Below are 17,649 nucleotides of genomic sequence, written 5' to 3' on the forward strand. Positions count from 1 at the left end.
GAGAACACAGCTGCAGTGCAGGCTGCTGGGACCTCCTCCGTCCCTGCCACTCGATCAGCTCTGCAGGACACAGCACCTGCCAGCCAGGTGCATCGGGCATGCTGATGGCAGGTGGAAGAGAGACTGCATAGCTCCAGCTAGGAGGAGAATTAAATACCAGTCTGCTTTGCCTTAAGACATGAACAGTGTTTCCTAGTCGTTAAATGTTTATCACAACGACCCAAGTGTTTTCACCACGCTTCTTAAATGTGACAGTTGATTATGGGATTGAAATTACTGAAAAGGGAGATTCAGAAGAAATTAAACCATGGCCCTGAAACAGGCATGCAGAAAGCTATTTTCGAATTACGCACAGAAAACACTTAGAAAAATAGGTTAATTAGGATTTTCAAAGGACTTCTAAATCATGACACTACTGGCCAATGTTGGGATGCCAGTGTGGCCTGACAGGCTGCTTACTGCTTCAAAGGAACATCTGGACAGATGTATGCAGCAGTAAGGATGGGTGAAACACAGATTACTTGCCTACTAGCAGTAGATACTGCACTGGGCAACTTTAAATGATTCTGTGGATGCTGCAGACAACAGCTGTTATTCTCCTGGAGGGGAAAGCCATATAAATAGAACGACATGCCTATGATCCCAATTAGCTGACTTGAAACTTTGAAGATCAAAAGCCTTCAGGATATACTGCTGGGAGAGAAAGGACACTGAACTGCTTGACAGGTCGGTGGGATGGGGGGGATATGGAGGAAAGATACTGACTCGCCGAGTACTACCCCAGCTAGCCGGGACCTTAACACCTAGGAGATGTTCCCCTCTTTCCTGTAGGACGTTAACCGTACTAATGTGGCCGGACTGCCCTGAAGCGCAGCCAGGTATCGCCTTTCCTTGGCAAGCGCGGGGACAACGAGGTGGGGGGAAGGAAGGTCTCGAAGCGCAGGGATGAGAGGTACACGCTGCTCTGGGGGCCGGGGACCGATGGCAGGGAGCGGCCCCGCGCGCGTTGGCTGCCGTCGGTCCCCGGCCCCTTCCCCTCCCCGCGGGGCGGGTTCGGGCCCCGCCGCAGCCTCCCCCCGCGCTCGCCGGTAGGCGGCACCGCCGCCCGCCTTCCTCCGCCGCCTCCTCCTCCTCACCTTCGCCGGGCGCCGCGCCGGGTGACCCAGATCGCGGCGGCGGCGGCAGCTCCGTGTCCCTCCCGGCTCGGAAGGACGGCTCGGGACGGCGGCCGCGCTGCGCCGCGGGGATGGAGCGGTGCGGAGCGGTGAGTGCGCGGCGGCGACGGGCCCCGGCGGCGGCCCCGCGGGTCGCTTAGCGACGGGAGGCGGCTCCGGGCATCGCATCGCAGCTCCCTGCACCGCTTCCCTCCCCCGTTCACCGCCCGGCGGTGGGAGAGAAGTTTTGCCCCTCTGAATGCGGGACGCTTTCTGGAAAGACCTTGCGGCGTAAAGAAATTTGGAGGCGCTGAGTGGCTTGCGCATTTGGGGTATTTGTAGTTGATTTAAAAAATTTATTTGATTTTTATTTTTTCTAACGGCCCCATCCTTTATAATCGCACAGGAGGAGGCCGGTACTGGGCGGCCGCCAGGCGCACGGCTCTGCGGCTCCGCAGTGGGCTCCGCGCCCTGCCCTGCCCCGCAGCCCGCCCTGCGCTGGCCTGGCTTGTCCCGCCGCACCTGCCCTGGGCTCTGTGCACCTCAGTCACACCAGCGGGTGCACATGATAACCATGACTTCTTTTTTTCCGTGGCACTCTCTTCTTCCCCGCCTCCCCTTCATCCCCCCACATGGTCATTGTGTATTGAAGTTACACTTGCTCCGAGTTTATTCCAGGATTGATGTCTTTGATGTTTCCCTTTGTCCTCACCATTTCTGCTTTTCTTACAGTTTCCTTTAAAATGGCTAAAAGAGGGTAGAAGAAGTGTATGTCAGAATGGGGGCGGTGGGGGAGAGGGAAGAGCAACACCTTTGTCCCAATTCAGTCAACTCAACAGTCAGATCACAACAAGCTGGTTTTTTTGTGACAAAGGCATTTGAAACAAAGAAGCCATTTTAGAAATGGAAAAAATATTATTTTGTGGCTTGCATGCTTTAGTAAATCCAGGTTTTCATTCTTTTCTCTTCTGCTCTCCCCCACCCCCCCTCCGCTCCCCGTTATTCTAATTTATCCTAAAATGAAATAGAATAGAAAAAATAGCATCTCTGAAATCCTGCATCATCCCTGTGCTCTACAATAAGCTTACTGATTGCCTTCTGTTCCAAACGTTTCATTGCACATTTTAAAAGAATGTTATTTTGTACTCAGAAATCGATGAATAGTTCAATCAGTTGAGTGTGATAAGAATATCTCATCTCCCCAGGAACTGAACAGCAAAAGCCTCATTATATGTAGTAATTTGGTAGGTGTTGCATACTTTTATCTATTTAGTGAAGTGCAGTTTCAGATGAGACTGATTCTTAGGAGAGCCTGTTTTCCTCTGATTGTCTTAAAAAAATGTGGACCACTGTGTTGCCAAACTGAACAGGTGGAGTTACATCTAGAAATATTCTTTGACTTGTTCAGTTCTCATAATCTGTGTATTATTTTAAGCAATATTTCAACCAAAACTAATGCAAAACTACATTGCTGTAGCAAATGACTTATCATCAAGGCTAATAGAAGCTTGGAGACAGGAAACCTATGATTTTCAAGAGTGAAATCATGTGACAGCATCAGATGCTGTATATATCACTCTAAACAGTAAATGGGCAGAAGATGATTCCAGGAAAGCAGCAAACAATGGAAAAATCGTGCAACGGAATGCATTCGTTAACTTTCCTATTGGCCTACTGATAGACAGTGGAACGTGTTTTGCTAGTGTAAAAACCTGCTATGGCTAAGCACATAACCAAAGTGTCTATGAATCCTTAACCAGCTCAGGTTTTGAGACAGGGCTTTATTAACCATGGGACAGCATCACATTAGCTTCACTGACATGTGTGAACCCAAGAATTTCCGGTGATCAAACATCTTCCTGTCGTTCTTGACAGGGAATTGCAGCCCCCTGAGCTAAGCTATACTTAAGTGGTAAACTTCAGGGCTATATTGCATTAAGTGATTATTTTGTTATCTATCATCTTCCCTGCACAAACAGACTTGCTGCTGGCTGCAGGGAAAATGCTGTTGCACAAATGCTGGTGTATGTAGGGCTCCAGACTGCTGCTAGTATTTAAATAATCTTGTATTTTAAAGTTAAGCTGTGATCAGCTATAAACCAATTTAAACAAAAATTATGTTCAGTTGTACTGTCAGGGCATTATAACTATACAGAGCCAGGCAAGCTTTATTTTTCCCAAGGGGTCATTTGAAGTGTTAGCAGAAAATTGCAAGAAGAACAAGCTTGGGTTGCCTGGAGATCAAATCTTGTTGGATTTAATGCCCTCTGGCTCATAAGACTACATTTTAATTTTTTTTTATTAACATCTGCTCAGCTTTCTTGATTGGAAATCTGCTTTCATTTGACATTCCTTTAAATCCTTTGCTTGGTAGTGCAGGGCAAAGGTCTGCATGAAATACATTACTCTTTGAATACAAGCTTTGGGAAGGAGGCCTGAAAAGTAAACTCTAGAGCAGAGCATACTGGATTACTGAGAAGGAAACCAGGTGGTGAGATTTCAAACAGGCAAGAAGGATAAAGTAAGGAAAAATAAAATGAAACATGAGACTGATGTAAAGAGATGCGGAGAATGTTTGTGGTTGTGCAGGACTGTGGCTATGGTTCAGGCTTATCATCCTCAGCATCCATCTAACATGATACAGGCTCAGCCACCTAACTGAGCTCAAGTGCTGAGCTGTGCTGTACCGCAGGATTTGCCAAACCTGAGCTGGGGGTGGAAATTTTGCTTGTTCCTGCCAGGCAGTGGAAAGGGAAGTATGACAGCAGAAGCTGTGGGAGCAGCTTCCCGAGTCACTACTTAGTGGTACTTGGGACTGCGTGAGCACTCCTTTTCAAGGCAAAGCAAGCATTTTGGTGACAAGCTGACCTGTCTGACTTTGCCTTGAGACACATTATGGATATCTTTGCACTAGTGATTTGGCTTGCATCCGGATTAAGTATCTGACACATCCTCCAAAGACCTTCTCCGGTTGCCTTGCAGTGGTTCAGGTCTCAGAGCAGTCTGGCTGCAGGAGACCTGAACTCTCCCATTGAAACTACGCCAGGACTTCTGCTTTGGGAGTGTTCCCATTCAAATACTGGGCCTTTTATGAAAAGTATTGGTTTATCTCCCAGTTGTAGTCTAGTGAGTAGTTCTCATCCACTTTAGCATAAAGCCAATGAAAAGCCCCACACCAGCTTCATCAGCTTCAAGTGTTTCTGTCAGTTTGTTCTAGAGCACAGTATCCTACTCCTCTGCAAAATGCGAGCAAACACTTCTCAGCTTTCTTTCAGCTGAGAGGCCCTTCAAGAAGATAGCTTCTAGCCCTCCCAGTAGTTAAAGTACCTAAGTGAAATGGAGCAATTTGGCATAGTGTTTTTACCTCATCCTAATCTGTCTGCACATCTGCAGGCTGAGCACTCCATTCTAGTTCAGACAGATACAGCCACAGACATCAAAAGGAGCCTGGAGAATAGGAGAAATATAGGAGCTACAAAGACTGGAATTGAAAACAATTGACAATATAAGCAGGTGAAATTGCAACTTGTTAGAGCAAAGTAGGTGCAGTAGTGGTCCTCAGGACTGTGTCTATAGGAAACTTTGTACCTGTAAGTTCTTCCCTCTCTGATAGGAAATTACTTCACAGGCATTTTTAGTCTAAATATAGATGTCTACACTAACGTTTTTCAAGCAAATCTCCTTGCTTTTGTTCTTCACCTTTCTTTGTGTATTCTTGGAACACCTGAGAATAAATAGGTGAAAATATTTTGGGAGCACACCAATTGCAACTTGGTATTCAGCCCCAGGGACCTGGTTGGACCTACTCCAGCATTTGTGTAGGGTGTTTTGTTTAAAAACAAACTGCCTTTCCCCATCTCCTATGCAGTTTCAATTTCAAGTGCTTGGCAGCAACATTTCTGTTGGCCTATGCTTTGCACTGATACAGCTGTAGCTGCTGTAGTAGCTATATGTATTTTGCTTTTCCACAGAAGGATACTCAGGTAAATTAAGGGACAAGACCAAACCCAAACGAATTAGTTATACATTAGTTATACAAAGTTCTGTATCCACAGCTCTCTATATCCTCCTTCTAACTTGGCTGTGGTGAACCAATATTTTCTGATGGTGCATAAGAAGGAAAGGCAGCTTCTGCAAAGAAGGCTTGTTTAGGGCTGTGTACAGCTGACTATCAATTTCACAGACATAGGAGTTATTCCTTAATATAAATACATATATATACCATCTGCCATTTAAGCTCCCACTGTATGTCTGTGCCCATGCCTGTGTCTGCCAAAAGTGAATCAGTAAGTTTCCTAGGACCCCAAAACTGATACTATTGTACTTGCTCAACCGAGCAAGGGTTTCTGTGGCTAGTTACAGATTGCACTAATGATGAAAATAAGTTTTCTAATTATTTTTATTTATTCTTTATTTTTTAGTAGTCTTATTGATATATTTGAAAAATAGAATTAAATCCCCATCTTTCATTATCTTCCAGGATGACTTGGATGTTGAGACTTGTCCATGGCACAGCAACAATTTGTTACTACACTGATAATACTTGCACAGTCATGTGGGTGTGTAGGTGATAAAAATTGAGCCCCTTAGTACAAAGCTGTCCTGTGGTCATGGAAACTATAGTCCTCTTCTGGTAGGCAGTTATAAGAGCAAGTCTCTTATTCCTTCTCCCACTCTGCTCTCACAAAGCTATATCCATATCAACATTGGCTTGGATGTGTGCCATCAAACAGGTTGTTCCCCTGAAACACTAAAATCAATGTGGGTTTTGTTAATTTTGGGCTTGCTAGGCGCTCACGCTGTCAGTGTTAAAGCAGCCTGAGGAGAACAGATGGGTTGAAGGAGGAAAACAAGGAGTTCTTGCTGAACTGAGTGAGGAAGGGAAAGAAATGGTGGTGCTCCCAGCAGATGACATGGAAAACAGAACATACCATAAGCACGAATTAGGAAAAGGCCACACAACCTATTCCCCACTTTTTCAAGTAGGACTACAGCAATATCTCCAGTGGTCTGGGATAGTCAGGTTCTTCTTTGCACCTTGTTTGTCCAGACCAACGTGTGCTATGTTGTACAGGTTACTATCTCAAGGATAAGATCACTTCATACTACTGAATTATTATGGGTGTATCTGCTGCAAGGGTTCTGGAAACTTGTTTAATGTATTTCCTTTTAGAAGTTTTTCTATCACTTTACACTTATGAGGTTAAGAGTAAGACTATAAGAAATAAAAGAATGCCCACTTTTCTAAGTAGAAAGAGACACTGATGGAAGAAATTTTTCAGTGTTGCAGTGTGTTAAGAATAAATGATTTATGGCAATCCAGTCAATCATCCTGTCCTACTCTGTATTCCCCTTGGCTCCACTTTGTTCCTCTTCCCCCATCGGTAAAGTTGTTGCAGGAACAGTTTTCAACGGTCTTCATGTTTCTTCTTTCTCTTTTCTTCCCACATGGTCTTCTCCCATCTTTGCAGTTTTCTACTATCAAATCTTTGCCAGCATCCTTTTCTCTCTGAGAGTGGGCACCCAAAAGAATGTAAAGGTCTGGTTAAACCAAGCAAGAAGTGGCAGATGGAAGAAGAGCACCACAACACCTTGCACTTCCCTTGTCACTTGCTTTTTTTTCCTACTTAGTTGAGAAAATACATTTTGGGCAATTGCCCCATAAGCATGGTTCCTACACCATGCCTGAAAGTGTGTTTCATAGGTCTTGTGTAACAGCTGGTGTGAGTTCATTGACCTTCCAACCATTCTTTCCATCTTTACCTTTTGCAGATCTTCATTGCTTTTTCCTCTTACTTTGTCGTGTTAATGTGGTGTTTGTGTTGATTTATCCCTAATTTTTATGGCTGTCTCTGTCTCCAACTCCATCCTAGCTTTCTTTCTCCACTGCTTATAGAAGCAGTGTTTGACTTCGATGCTACTCAGAGGTATCTTAAGCTACCTTAAGAAAGTTAAGGGAGTCTTAGTGCAGTCATTTTTACAGTTGTTCAGAGCTCTTGTTAATAGAAATAAAAATTTGGTAAGATACTTGTGACTCTTCCAAGTTGACTCTGATAATGGCTGGTACATAGGCCTGTCTGGAAAACAGATTTGGATAGATGTGCTGAAGTTACGGTTTTTTGGGGGGTTTCTTTGTTTTTTGTTGTGGGTTTTTTTTGTTTGGTTGGTTGGTTGGTTTTAGGTTTTGGGGTTTTTTTCTTGTGCAGTGTTGCCATTCAAAATTTTTCCCTAAAAAAGGGAAAAGGGTCCCTAAAGGGTTCAACCAGAGCATGGAGTTTGTAATGCATATTAGAGAAACTTTAGAAAAGTTTCTACTTTCTGTGAAAAAACAGGAGTATTTCTTCCACTTCTCCTCACTTCAGACGTTGGTAAAACCAGAGCGATCTACCCTGCATGTGTCCTTCTGGGCAGCAAATGCATAACCAGAGCTTCCAACAAGGTCATGTACTTGGAGTTGTCCTGATTTCCTACCTCCTGGGATGCAGAATCTCTCACTGAGCAGCAACTGGGAGATTAAATTGTAGGCCATGAAGTCTGCAAAATAACTGTGGTGGGATTTTAGATCCTCCTGTCTGTTGAATAAGCTTGTTCCTCTTTTATTGTGATCCCACTGCAGGCTGCAGGACAGCAGGCAGCAAGCAGCTGGTGCATAGCACTCACTACAGGATGCTTATGGTTTTGCAAGTGTGGTGCTTCATGACATCATCTAACTGGCTGACTGCATGGGAGGTCATCATTCTTGAATCCTGTCTTAGTGAAAATGCAGAAGGAAATGCAGAAACTCTCATGGATCCTCTTTGCTCTACTCCTGCATGTCTGTCTCTCAGAGCTTTGTGGAAAAGTTGCCACTTCCTGCCAAAGTAATCTGGTGAAATGATGGGAGGATGGCACCACATGCAAAAGTTTTCTGTTAGATCATTTTGAATTGCATCTGATCTTCACCAGATTCCTGGGTAAAGAAATTGATTTATGCTCCTCTAGCTCAAAGCTGAGTTTGGCTTTTGTGCTGACACTTCTGGTATCCTTGACTTAACTTTTTTGGGGGAGAAGTTAACAAACTAAATCTCAGTCCTTAGTTTTACATGCTTTCGGGCTGATACTTGGTCTGAGGTTGTATTAATCTGATGGCTGAGTTAACTCTGCTTGGTCCAAGAAAACATAACAGATGTTGGAAAGGTAGGGGAATGGAATCTCTGGTGTAAATCTATTGACATTGCAGACCTGTATGTAACCTGTTGATGGGATAATGTTTCTTCCCCACAGTCTACTGTTTGTTAGGAATTGATAGGGCTCTAAAGCAAGTCTAGACTTCAGTTAATTTTGGTGGCAAGAGAATACTTCATCTTTGCATTTTAGCATGTACCCTCCACTCATCTCTAGGCAATGGAGTGGAAACCTAGAAGGGAGGGAGAGCTAAAGCACATCAGTTATTCACTTCTAGAAATAGTAATTTGGGGTTTTTTTCTGTGAAACTTATGCAGTAATTAGTCTGGGAGGTAGCCAGGCAGCTTCTTTGGATTTTATGTATCTAGCCTTGTAGGATTTATTCTAAACTGGAAGGATTTTTTGCTACCGAGTGTGATGTTTTATTTAGAACACGCTTCCTTGCAATACAAGCTGTCGTACAGTGTGTCTGGCAACAGAGCAAGTGGGCCAGAAACATTCCACTGCAAACCATGTAGACACATGTGAGCAACCCAGATGAAGCTGCTGTTCTCCTGGGTGAACTTGTTAGTGGTCAAGAGAAAATTCATGAGAAGACTAAAAATGATGCCTTTTTATAATGTATGAAGGGTGGGGGGGGGCAGGGGAAGTTGCTATACTTTGAAGACTGTTTTCAAGCATGAGAACTCAATTTTTAGCTGATAAGTCATTTACTCTGTGCCCTTCTGGATAAAATACACTTTCCTCCATATGTGAAGTGAGCTTGTTAAGGATGGACACACTATAGACAGAGGCAAGACTTGGATGCTCTAATTCCTGTTGAATTTAGGCATCTGATTACATTTCAAGAAGTTTATGGTATTCTGGGTTGTGGACAGCTTCCTCTATTTTTACCTTTGTATTTATAATTAGAAATAGACTTACTGTTAGAAGTACAATGATTAGTACCCAGAAAAGTCTTCACCAGTGACCTGAAGTGACTTCATATAGTTTTGTCATTTCTTTACATCTTTCAACATTGTAATAGAGCAGAGCTGATAGAAATTGGAAAAAGTAGATTATTGTCACAGTTCTGCATGCAAAGTGCGTCTCTATGCATGAACATTTCCTTTGTTGGATTTCTGGGATTTAGTTTGCTTTGAATAGTCAGGTAGGGAACCCCAGCCTTTTTCTTTTAAAGGACAGAGATCTACAATGAAACATGGAGATGCTTCTACAATGCTGAGTTCTGGTTTGATGTTACCTTCATCAAACTGTGGGGTGTCACTGAGGCAAAATCTGCAGAGGAATTGCAGCATGTAGGCTGAATTGAGTGGTGTTAGAGGTAACTTGCCATGTGAGATTTGACAAGTAAGTTCTCTTGAACCCGAATACAATCCTACATGACTGTCTCTTATGAGAATTGTAAGACCCTCTTGATCCTTCCTTATAGTCATAATGCTTTGAAGAGGCAGTAATGGACTGAAATGCTAAGTTCGAACTACAAAATTAGAGGCTTTCAAAGCACTCTTCTGTTGCTTGAGAGAAGCTGGGGGTTTTGTGCCCTCTGACTTTCTGACTCTGCTGTGATTTTAACCTTTTATTCAGGCCTCTTCTTCTTTTTATTGTGTAATTGTGTGGTATGTACTTATGCTCAAAGGACTAAAATTCAGTTAAATTTTACTTCATATCTAGCCTTGCTCTCACTCTCCTGGTGAAATACAGAAATGTAAAATGTTAATGTGTGATGGAGATTAGAAGTGGAAAAAGTCTTATTACTTGTGACAGTGTGACTGAAGTCAAGTCTTGCTTATTAGGGTCATCAATCAAGTGTGACATTTTGTTCCAAGATTTTCCTCTAAAGAATGCCTGACATTGAATACAGCCTCATGCTGGCATGTAGAAATGAAAATACCCTTCGGTACTGAGATGGGAAACTGAGCCCACACAAAACAGGCATCCACTTTTGATCTCTAAGGTGAGTCCTGCCAATGGCTGCATCCATTTAGAGTCAGCCAAAGCCACTTCTGAGCCATCACAAAACTTTTGAACTGTGTGGAACAGGTGACCTGTTCTTGAAAGCTTTTCTGGCAATAGAGCCATTTCCCAGCATGTCCTCTGAGTTGGAGAGGTCTGAGCAGTGTTGCTGCTATAACATGCAAAGACCTATAAATTATTGTTCTGTGATTGAGATGAAGATTCTCTGTTTTTACTATTTTGTTTAATATACTTGAAGTGATTTTTATTCCACCTTTGGGCATGAATGCAAGAAGGTATATGTCTATTCCATGGAATAGCTGGATAAACAACACTTGCTTAGAATTAGAATGGCTTACCAAACTGAGAGTTGTTGAAGTTTTATTTGTATTTGTATTTTATTATTTATATTTGGCATGACTCTTGTAGACTCTCATTCTTGAATTGTAAACCATAATAAGACTTGTTTATGGTCAAATTTCATGGTGGAGGCTTTTGGTGGGAGGAGTGGGGAGAGATGAGAGAGGAAATTATTTTGTTCAATCCTAAATCTAAGCTTGTTTCTTGGGAAACATTGCAAAATATATTGAGGATTGAGTAGCTCTTAAACTGATAAAATAGCAGGAATTTGGGCAGCCTGTCAGTTGTATCTCTATAGCACTGTAGTACTAAAATATTTGGTATAACACAGGGTATTTGAGATCACCCCATGAGAGTGTCTGTGGGGCAAGCAGAGAATCAAGGCTGGAAGGGACCTCAGACTATCTCTGGCCCAACCTCCTGCCCACAACAGGGTCAGCTTTGAGCTCAGGCTTCCCAGGGCTGCATTCGGTCAACTGGGGCTTGAAACCTCAAAGTGTCTCTGAGCAACCTGTGCCTCTGCCTGACTGTCCTCCTAGGAAAAGAATTTTGCTTTGTATCCAGGCTGAACCTCCCCTGTGTAAGTTTTTGCCTGTTGTTTTTCCCCTTGCTGTCCTGCACTGCTGTGAAGATTCCATCTCTTGACTTTTCAGTGACATCCCCATAGGCACTGGAGATGCTGTTACATCTCTCCAAAGCTGCCTGTCCCTGCCTGAAGCTCATCTCCCCTAGCCTCACCCCTGTCATGCCAGTGGCCTCTGCTTAACTCTCCTAAATTTGTTGGTGTCTTTTGTGTATTGCTGTGGCCCCAAACTAGGCAGTGTCTAAATATGGCCCAGAGTGCTGAGTAGAGGAAGATAATCTGTTCCCTCAATCTACTTACTGGCTCTGCTTGTGTTCATGCAGCTCAGAGTGCTGTTGTCTGTCTTTGCATCCTGCTGGCTTCCAGCCAGCTTGCTATCGTCCAGGACCTCAAGGGACATTTCATAACGTGTATCAGCTATTCTTTCCCTTTCCAATTCTAATTATCTCAGATTGGTGTTCGAGATACAGAAGCACTAACATTCCCATCAGCAAAAGAGAAAGGAATATACAGTAACAAAACACTTTTGGTGACATAAGGCTCAAGCCTATTGTCCCTCAGAAATAAACAAATGTAGGCTTTTGAGGTGAATGAGGAGTAGATGCCAACCCAGGATACTACTGGAAAGTTAAGTGGCAACCTGAAGTCAATAGTGTGGTGGTGGCATTCAGAAGAACATACTTTAAAGTGTACTTTAAACTGCAACAGCTAAACTTAAAAATAAATTTATTGGGTTTGTTTGTTTTGGTTTTTTTTTATTTTTGTTTGGTTGTTTTAATTTTTATAATTTAATGATCCACATAAACAAAGAATTATATCGAACCTGTTCACATTAATATTTCAGATTTTTTTCTTTTTCTTCAGCACACTTATTCTTTCTGTATAATCAGAATATACATTTAAAAGTGTTTGCAATATACCAGATTGCAAATACCCATTAGCTTGCAAAACAAATATTGTGAAGGGAACTACCTTGGAGTTATATTTTACTCTGAAAGTATGGTGAATTATATTAAATAACACAACTTTTCTCTGCAGCTGTATTTGCAGCTTTATTGAAGACAAACAAAGCAAACCCTCTCAGCTTTAGATAAAGAGGTGATATTTTAGGCTTACTCGTGATTTCTTTAAGCCTTCAGCAACTTTTAACCTTTCAGATTGATGCATGTTTTGCTATATGACTAAAAAGATCATAGAGTCACAAGAAATTCATACAGTTTATGTTTATTTAAGGAAAGCTTCATTTATATTTTGAGACAGATCTTGCAGTAGTTTTGCTGTTGTATGTGATTATGGTAGTACTGCTTCTCTTCCAAGAAAAGCTGTGGTTAGTTTTAGGAGGGGAAACTGCTGTCTAGTTTAAATTAAACTGGATGAAACAATTGGCAGTGAATGGGTACGTGGGTGTGTTTTTGGAGGGAGTAGGAAGCTGCTTTGTGGAAGTGATGTGGTATGGGATAAAATCCTGCAAGCTGAGAACGTGAGCATGTGGGAAACCCAACACTTCATCCTCACCCCATCATTCGCAATATAGAGCCTTAGAACATGAATGATCTCTTCATGTCAAAGAGCCAACTTCAAACTTAATGGCAAATGAGTTTTTTTGTAAATTCTGAATTGTTGATAGAACATATCATCCTAAGCTAGAGCTGTTCTTCCTGTTCACTGAGATGCTATAACAACCTCACTGGAAGTTTCACTTAGGAGAAACCTATTACATTTTGAGATAAAAAGAGATTGGCAGAAATAAGATCTTCTGGCTCTAGAGGTTTATGAATAGTTGAACTTAGCTGTAAATTGTGGTAATAATCCTTTTTAAGAGTTTAAATACTGTTTTCCTCACAGAAAATCTTTACTGAACTCTAGAGGATCACTTATGGAGATATATGGAAACAGAGAATGCTGCCCTCCAGTCCTACTTGTTTAAAGATGACTGTAAATTCTCACCTGATTCAGCTTCTCAGTTTATCCAGGATGTAAATAGCTTAATGCTATCTGTATGTGTGTGTTCACAGAAGTTTATTGTTGCAAGAACCACAGAGCATAGTGTTGATTTATATCCCTGTACATAGCAGATGACAGCATTTAGAAAGGCTCCTGCCATACACAAAAATTTAACTTTTTACCTTATGAACCAAGACAGCAGCATAGATTCCCTATACTTTTTTTTTGAGCTGGAAGTCTTGCCTCTAGATCTTAAAGCCCTCTTGTTAATAGAGTCTGGTGGGATTTGGTTGCTTTGTTCCCCTGTGGAGGAAATTGCTTTTGAGGCCATGGCCTTCCTATGGACCCAGTTATTAGCTGGGACTCTACTGTAGGGACCTGGCTGATGAACTTGCAGGGTGAACTCTTTCTCCCCACACTGAAGGGCTTTGATACTGACTTCTGTGGCATCAGGTCTTAAGCAGTAAAGTTTCTTTCTGTAGACTTCCCCACACACATTTTAATTAAAAGGGAGAGAGCAAGGAAAATTTATTATTGTAATTTCAATTGTGGGCTTTTGAAGAGATCCAAAATAAGCATTTTTAACCACTTGTCATGCTTGTTGTGTCACTTAGTTTTTCTTGGTTTTTTTTTCCAATCAACTATTTTCAGTTTAGCTTTCTGTGTAGAAGACAAGGGTCTGTGAACAGCTACAGTGATGCTCTAACTTTTAATGAGCATTGAGGACAGATTTATAATTTATAGTTGGCTGGAGCTGGTAACTATTCTTGAAGAGATAGTATTTTGAAGCTTCTACCATGCCATGTTTGTATGAGCTGTTTCTGGAGTTGGGGCAAGTGGAATTTCTCTTCACTTTAAAGTAGTAATAATGAAACAGCATAATTTTCAGCAAATACCTTGGTGAGAATCAGGAAGGAGCTGACCTCAGAGGCTGAGACTAGCATGCACTTTTAGAGGGGGTTGATTTGACAGCTTCTGGCACTTCTATTGTGTTCCTTACACTGATTCCCTTATGGGTCAAATTTGGTGGCGCAGCTTCCTTTGTTCAAGTTGATGTTAAAATGCTGAGACTCAGCTGTGAGAATCTTTCACAAACTATATTTTTTAAACAGCAAATTATTGGACTGGAGAAGGGGAGCAGGTTACATCCCCTCCAGTTTTTGCCTATCTCCTGTGCTCGCTGCCATAGAAGACCTATCAAAAGCTGTAGCAGAAAGTGTTTGGAGCCTGCTTCTTGTGTTCATTAATGATCCAGAGTTAGCAGCTCTCTGCCCTTGCAAGCAGGTGTCACTGCAGCCAGCCCCAATTACAGCTGTATTCAGGGGACAGCAACATGATTCAGCCGGTCAAAAACAATATAAATGGAGGAAGCTTTCACAGTTCAGGGATTATATATTTTTAGCAAGCTGTGTGTGATATAATCCAACAAGAGGCTGTATTTTTTGGACTTAAATGCTTGTTCTGTTCCTGTCAACAGGCAATACAGCAGTATAAAACTTGCAAGTTACAAAGAGGAAAGAATATGAGAACATGGTAGGGCAAGGAGATTTTTATCCCATCATTACTGATAAGTCCTGCAGAAGAAAATAGGTTTGAAGTTCTCTAGATTTCTAAATTTGTGATAAAAGAGGTCAGATTTCTTAAGGCCTTCAGTAATTTTCAGCATGCAGTGCTAAGGAAAAATGGGTTCTTAAATGATTTCTTAACAACAGAACTTTCATTCAGGCCCTTGTGTGTGGTTTGTATCAGTTCAGAGCTCTGAACCATGATCTTGTTCCCTTTAAGTGTTGGATTAAGTTATCCTGACAGCAGACCTGTGTAGCAGTGTCTCATTTTCTGGCAGCAAGTAAAAATGTTTTACTGCCTTTTACAGGACATGAAGTACAGTAATTTGAGAAGTCTGCATCTTTTAGCCAAATATCACTTGTCTATGAATACCTAATTTTAGAAACTTTAAGTAAAGAGGTGGCAACTGGGGAGAGTCTACAGTACACAGGGTTATATTTGTGAAGTTTCTTCATGAATTCTTCCTTTTCTCCTCTGCTAGAACTCTCTGTTATAATGAACATTAACCATAGGACACAAGATCACAGAACCATGGGCAGCCTGGTCAGTTGTATTTTAGGAACTCTGAATTCAAGAAGTATTTGGGCAATGCTCTTGGGCACGTGGTGTGACTCTTGGGGTGTCCTTCACAGGACCAGGAGTTGGACCCAATAACCTTTGTTGGTCCCTTCCAACTCAGCATATTTTATTATTCTATGAGATATATTATACAAATTATGGTGAAGAGAGGACTTCTAACAGCAGAGTGAACTGAATGTCTCTTGAAGCTGCTACTTGGGAGTTGCTCTGAACCAGACAGGTGTTTGAAGAACACAAGAAGCGTTTGAAAATGTCTAGATACTTCTTCAAGCTTTCTCACTTATTTCTGTATTCTCGTTCAAGTTTTTTACTTCTCTGAAATAGTCTGGTCAAAGTATGCACTCAGGTTGAAGTTTGATTTTTAATTTTGTTTTTATTTACATGAGATTTTTTTCTTATATTTCCCTTGTATTTACATAGATGTTTGCTTCAAGAGCAATTTTAAAAAACTGAAGTATCCCTTTTTTCTATCTGTAAAAAGTCTCAATTCTATTTCTACAGCATTAATATCACCTGTGAAGAGGAGGTCATCAGTGATCAATATATTACGGCTCTAGCAGCACAAACCAAACCATCACCATGAAACACTTCCTGAGGTAACTGTTCTGTATTTTCTTAAAAGTGTTGAATTATTCTAATTACTTTTATGCTGCAGTGAGCTAAGTGGTTTAGCTGTTACAAGTATTACAGAAGGTATAAACTAGTTTATACTAGGCTGCTTTCTGTTCACCTAGACATAGATTTCACTATTTAATTAAAGCTGTTTTAATTTAAATTTTCTTTTGCAGTTCTTTATAGAAGCAAAGAATGTGGGAACTCTCTTGTGGGATTGGAGCAGTGATGTATCAAATCAGTAGTGCCTGATATGTCAGGGGAAAAGAGAAGAAATAGTAACATAGAACAGTGCTTGAAAAATGTTGGGTTTTTTCCTTCCTGCTCTTGTCCGCTGTCTGGATTTTTGGAGTGTTGTTTTTGAAAGCCAAGATGCTTGCTGAAGATGTGCAAGTGTTTTTGAAGTTGATCATGTTCAGTTTGCAGGAGAAATGCCAATTACTTGCTCCTACATATGATTTGCAGTCATTCCTCTATAAACCAATTATAAATGGGGGACTTGCAGACAGCAGGTGTAGGTGCAGAAAGGCCATTTTGTATTTGTTCTGTAGTCAGTGGAGGGAGCTGAGCACTTCTCAAAACTAATACAGATCAAGAGCTCAATTTGTGTATAAACCAAAGGAATCATTCTGTCTGTGTGGGAGGAACCTTTTCAAGAGGACTAAAACATATGCTTCTGTATAGAGCATCTGTCACTATATTTTTCTCCCTTTTTAGACTGTTTATAGCAAAGAATCTTACACACTATGGATATCAGCACCATATCTCTAGGTGATCATCTGTAATGATTTTGCTGCCAAGATAGACATAGCTTAAGCATTTCTCTGGAGTGTTTGGGCCAACCTCCTCATGTATCTTGAACCAGCTGCAAAAGGGCTCTGTAAGCAGAACATAGACAGATTAAAAGTATAAAGCAGCTATTTGTTTACTAACATCCACAAAACACAGCCAAGGGTGAATTGAGCTTTAATTTAAACATTAGTGTGCTCACCACCTGATAGGCACTAGCTAAGAGGGAAAGAATTGACCCTTGCAGCTCTGTGGCCCAAGATCTGAGTAGTCACAAGTCTTCCACCAATTCCATTTGTACTGATCCAGTGACCTGAAAGTTCACAAGTAGCCAGACTTACATCCTTGCACTGCTTTTTCCCTTTACAATTTTGTAACATCTCATGTCAGAGCCTTTGTTCTGGAATCCTGCTAATTATTTCCTTCTCAACAGTCCTACCTCCATAATGTTTGCCTTTTGTCTCTATACAGACTTGTTCAGCAGCCTGACCCAAGGTCACAAATTGATTCCATATGGGATTTGGTTCTTGAGTCCTTCATAGTGAACCCTACCATCCTGTGAGAGGGGTGGGAGCCTCTGGCTGGGATCACAGAGGGTGTTACACTTGCTCTCATAATGATCTCGCATTTTCTGAACATAAAGTAATTTTGCTCCCTTCTGATGGAGAAGCTGAGCTGTTGACAACTTTTAAGCTGCCAGCTCTCTTCCTTTTAAACTACCTGTTCTGCTCCCCTTTTCTCTCCTGGCCCCTTGAGGATTTTTCCATGTTGGAGAAAGAGTGCTGTTTTGAATATGTGGGTTCTTGAGGCTATCATGGAGAAACTACCTTCTACTTCTCTTCATGTTATTCCTGAAGTCAGTGAATCCTAAAAGATTTGAAAAATCCTAATTTGAAAATCCTAAAAGATTCTTTAAATGGTCAAGGTAGATCTTCTGAAAAA

General features: G+C 41.6%; 1 protein-coding gene across 6 annotated transcripts in view; it reads left to right on the top strand.

The window, feature by feature from the left end:
- The first annotated feature begins 497 nt into the window (after window positions 1–497).
- Window positions 498–17,649, top strand: part of ELMOD1 (ELMO domain containing 1) — a 41,319-nt gene continuing 24,167 nt past the window's right edge. Inside the window, exons 1-3 of one of the 6 annotated variants that reach the window (XM_088159431.1) lie at window positions 1,206–1,486; window positions 10,115–10,275; window positions 15,808–15,902. In XM_088159431.1, the coding sequence (XP_088015557.1) occupies window positions 15,886–15,902 (17 nt within the window). In that variant the 5' untranslated portion in view covers window positions 1,206–1,486; window positions 10,115–10,275; window positions 15,808–15,885. Of the gene's footprint in view, window positions 879–1,055; window positions 1,487–10,114; window positions 10,276–15,807; window positions 15,903–17,649 lie in introns of those variants that run through there. The other 5 variants (XM_088159433.1, XM_088159434.1, XM_014877585.2 and 2 more) reach the window with 5 other exon arrangements.

The sequence above is a fragment of the Sturnus vulgaris genome, chromosome 2, assembly GCF_052056855.1.
Source record: "Sturnus vulgaris isolate bStuVul1 chromosome 2, bStuVul1.hap1, whole genome shotgun sequence".
In the NCBI taxonomy this organism is placed as follows: Eukaryota; Metazoa; Chordata; class Aves; order Passeriformes; family Sturnidae; genus Sturnus; species Sturnus vulgaris.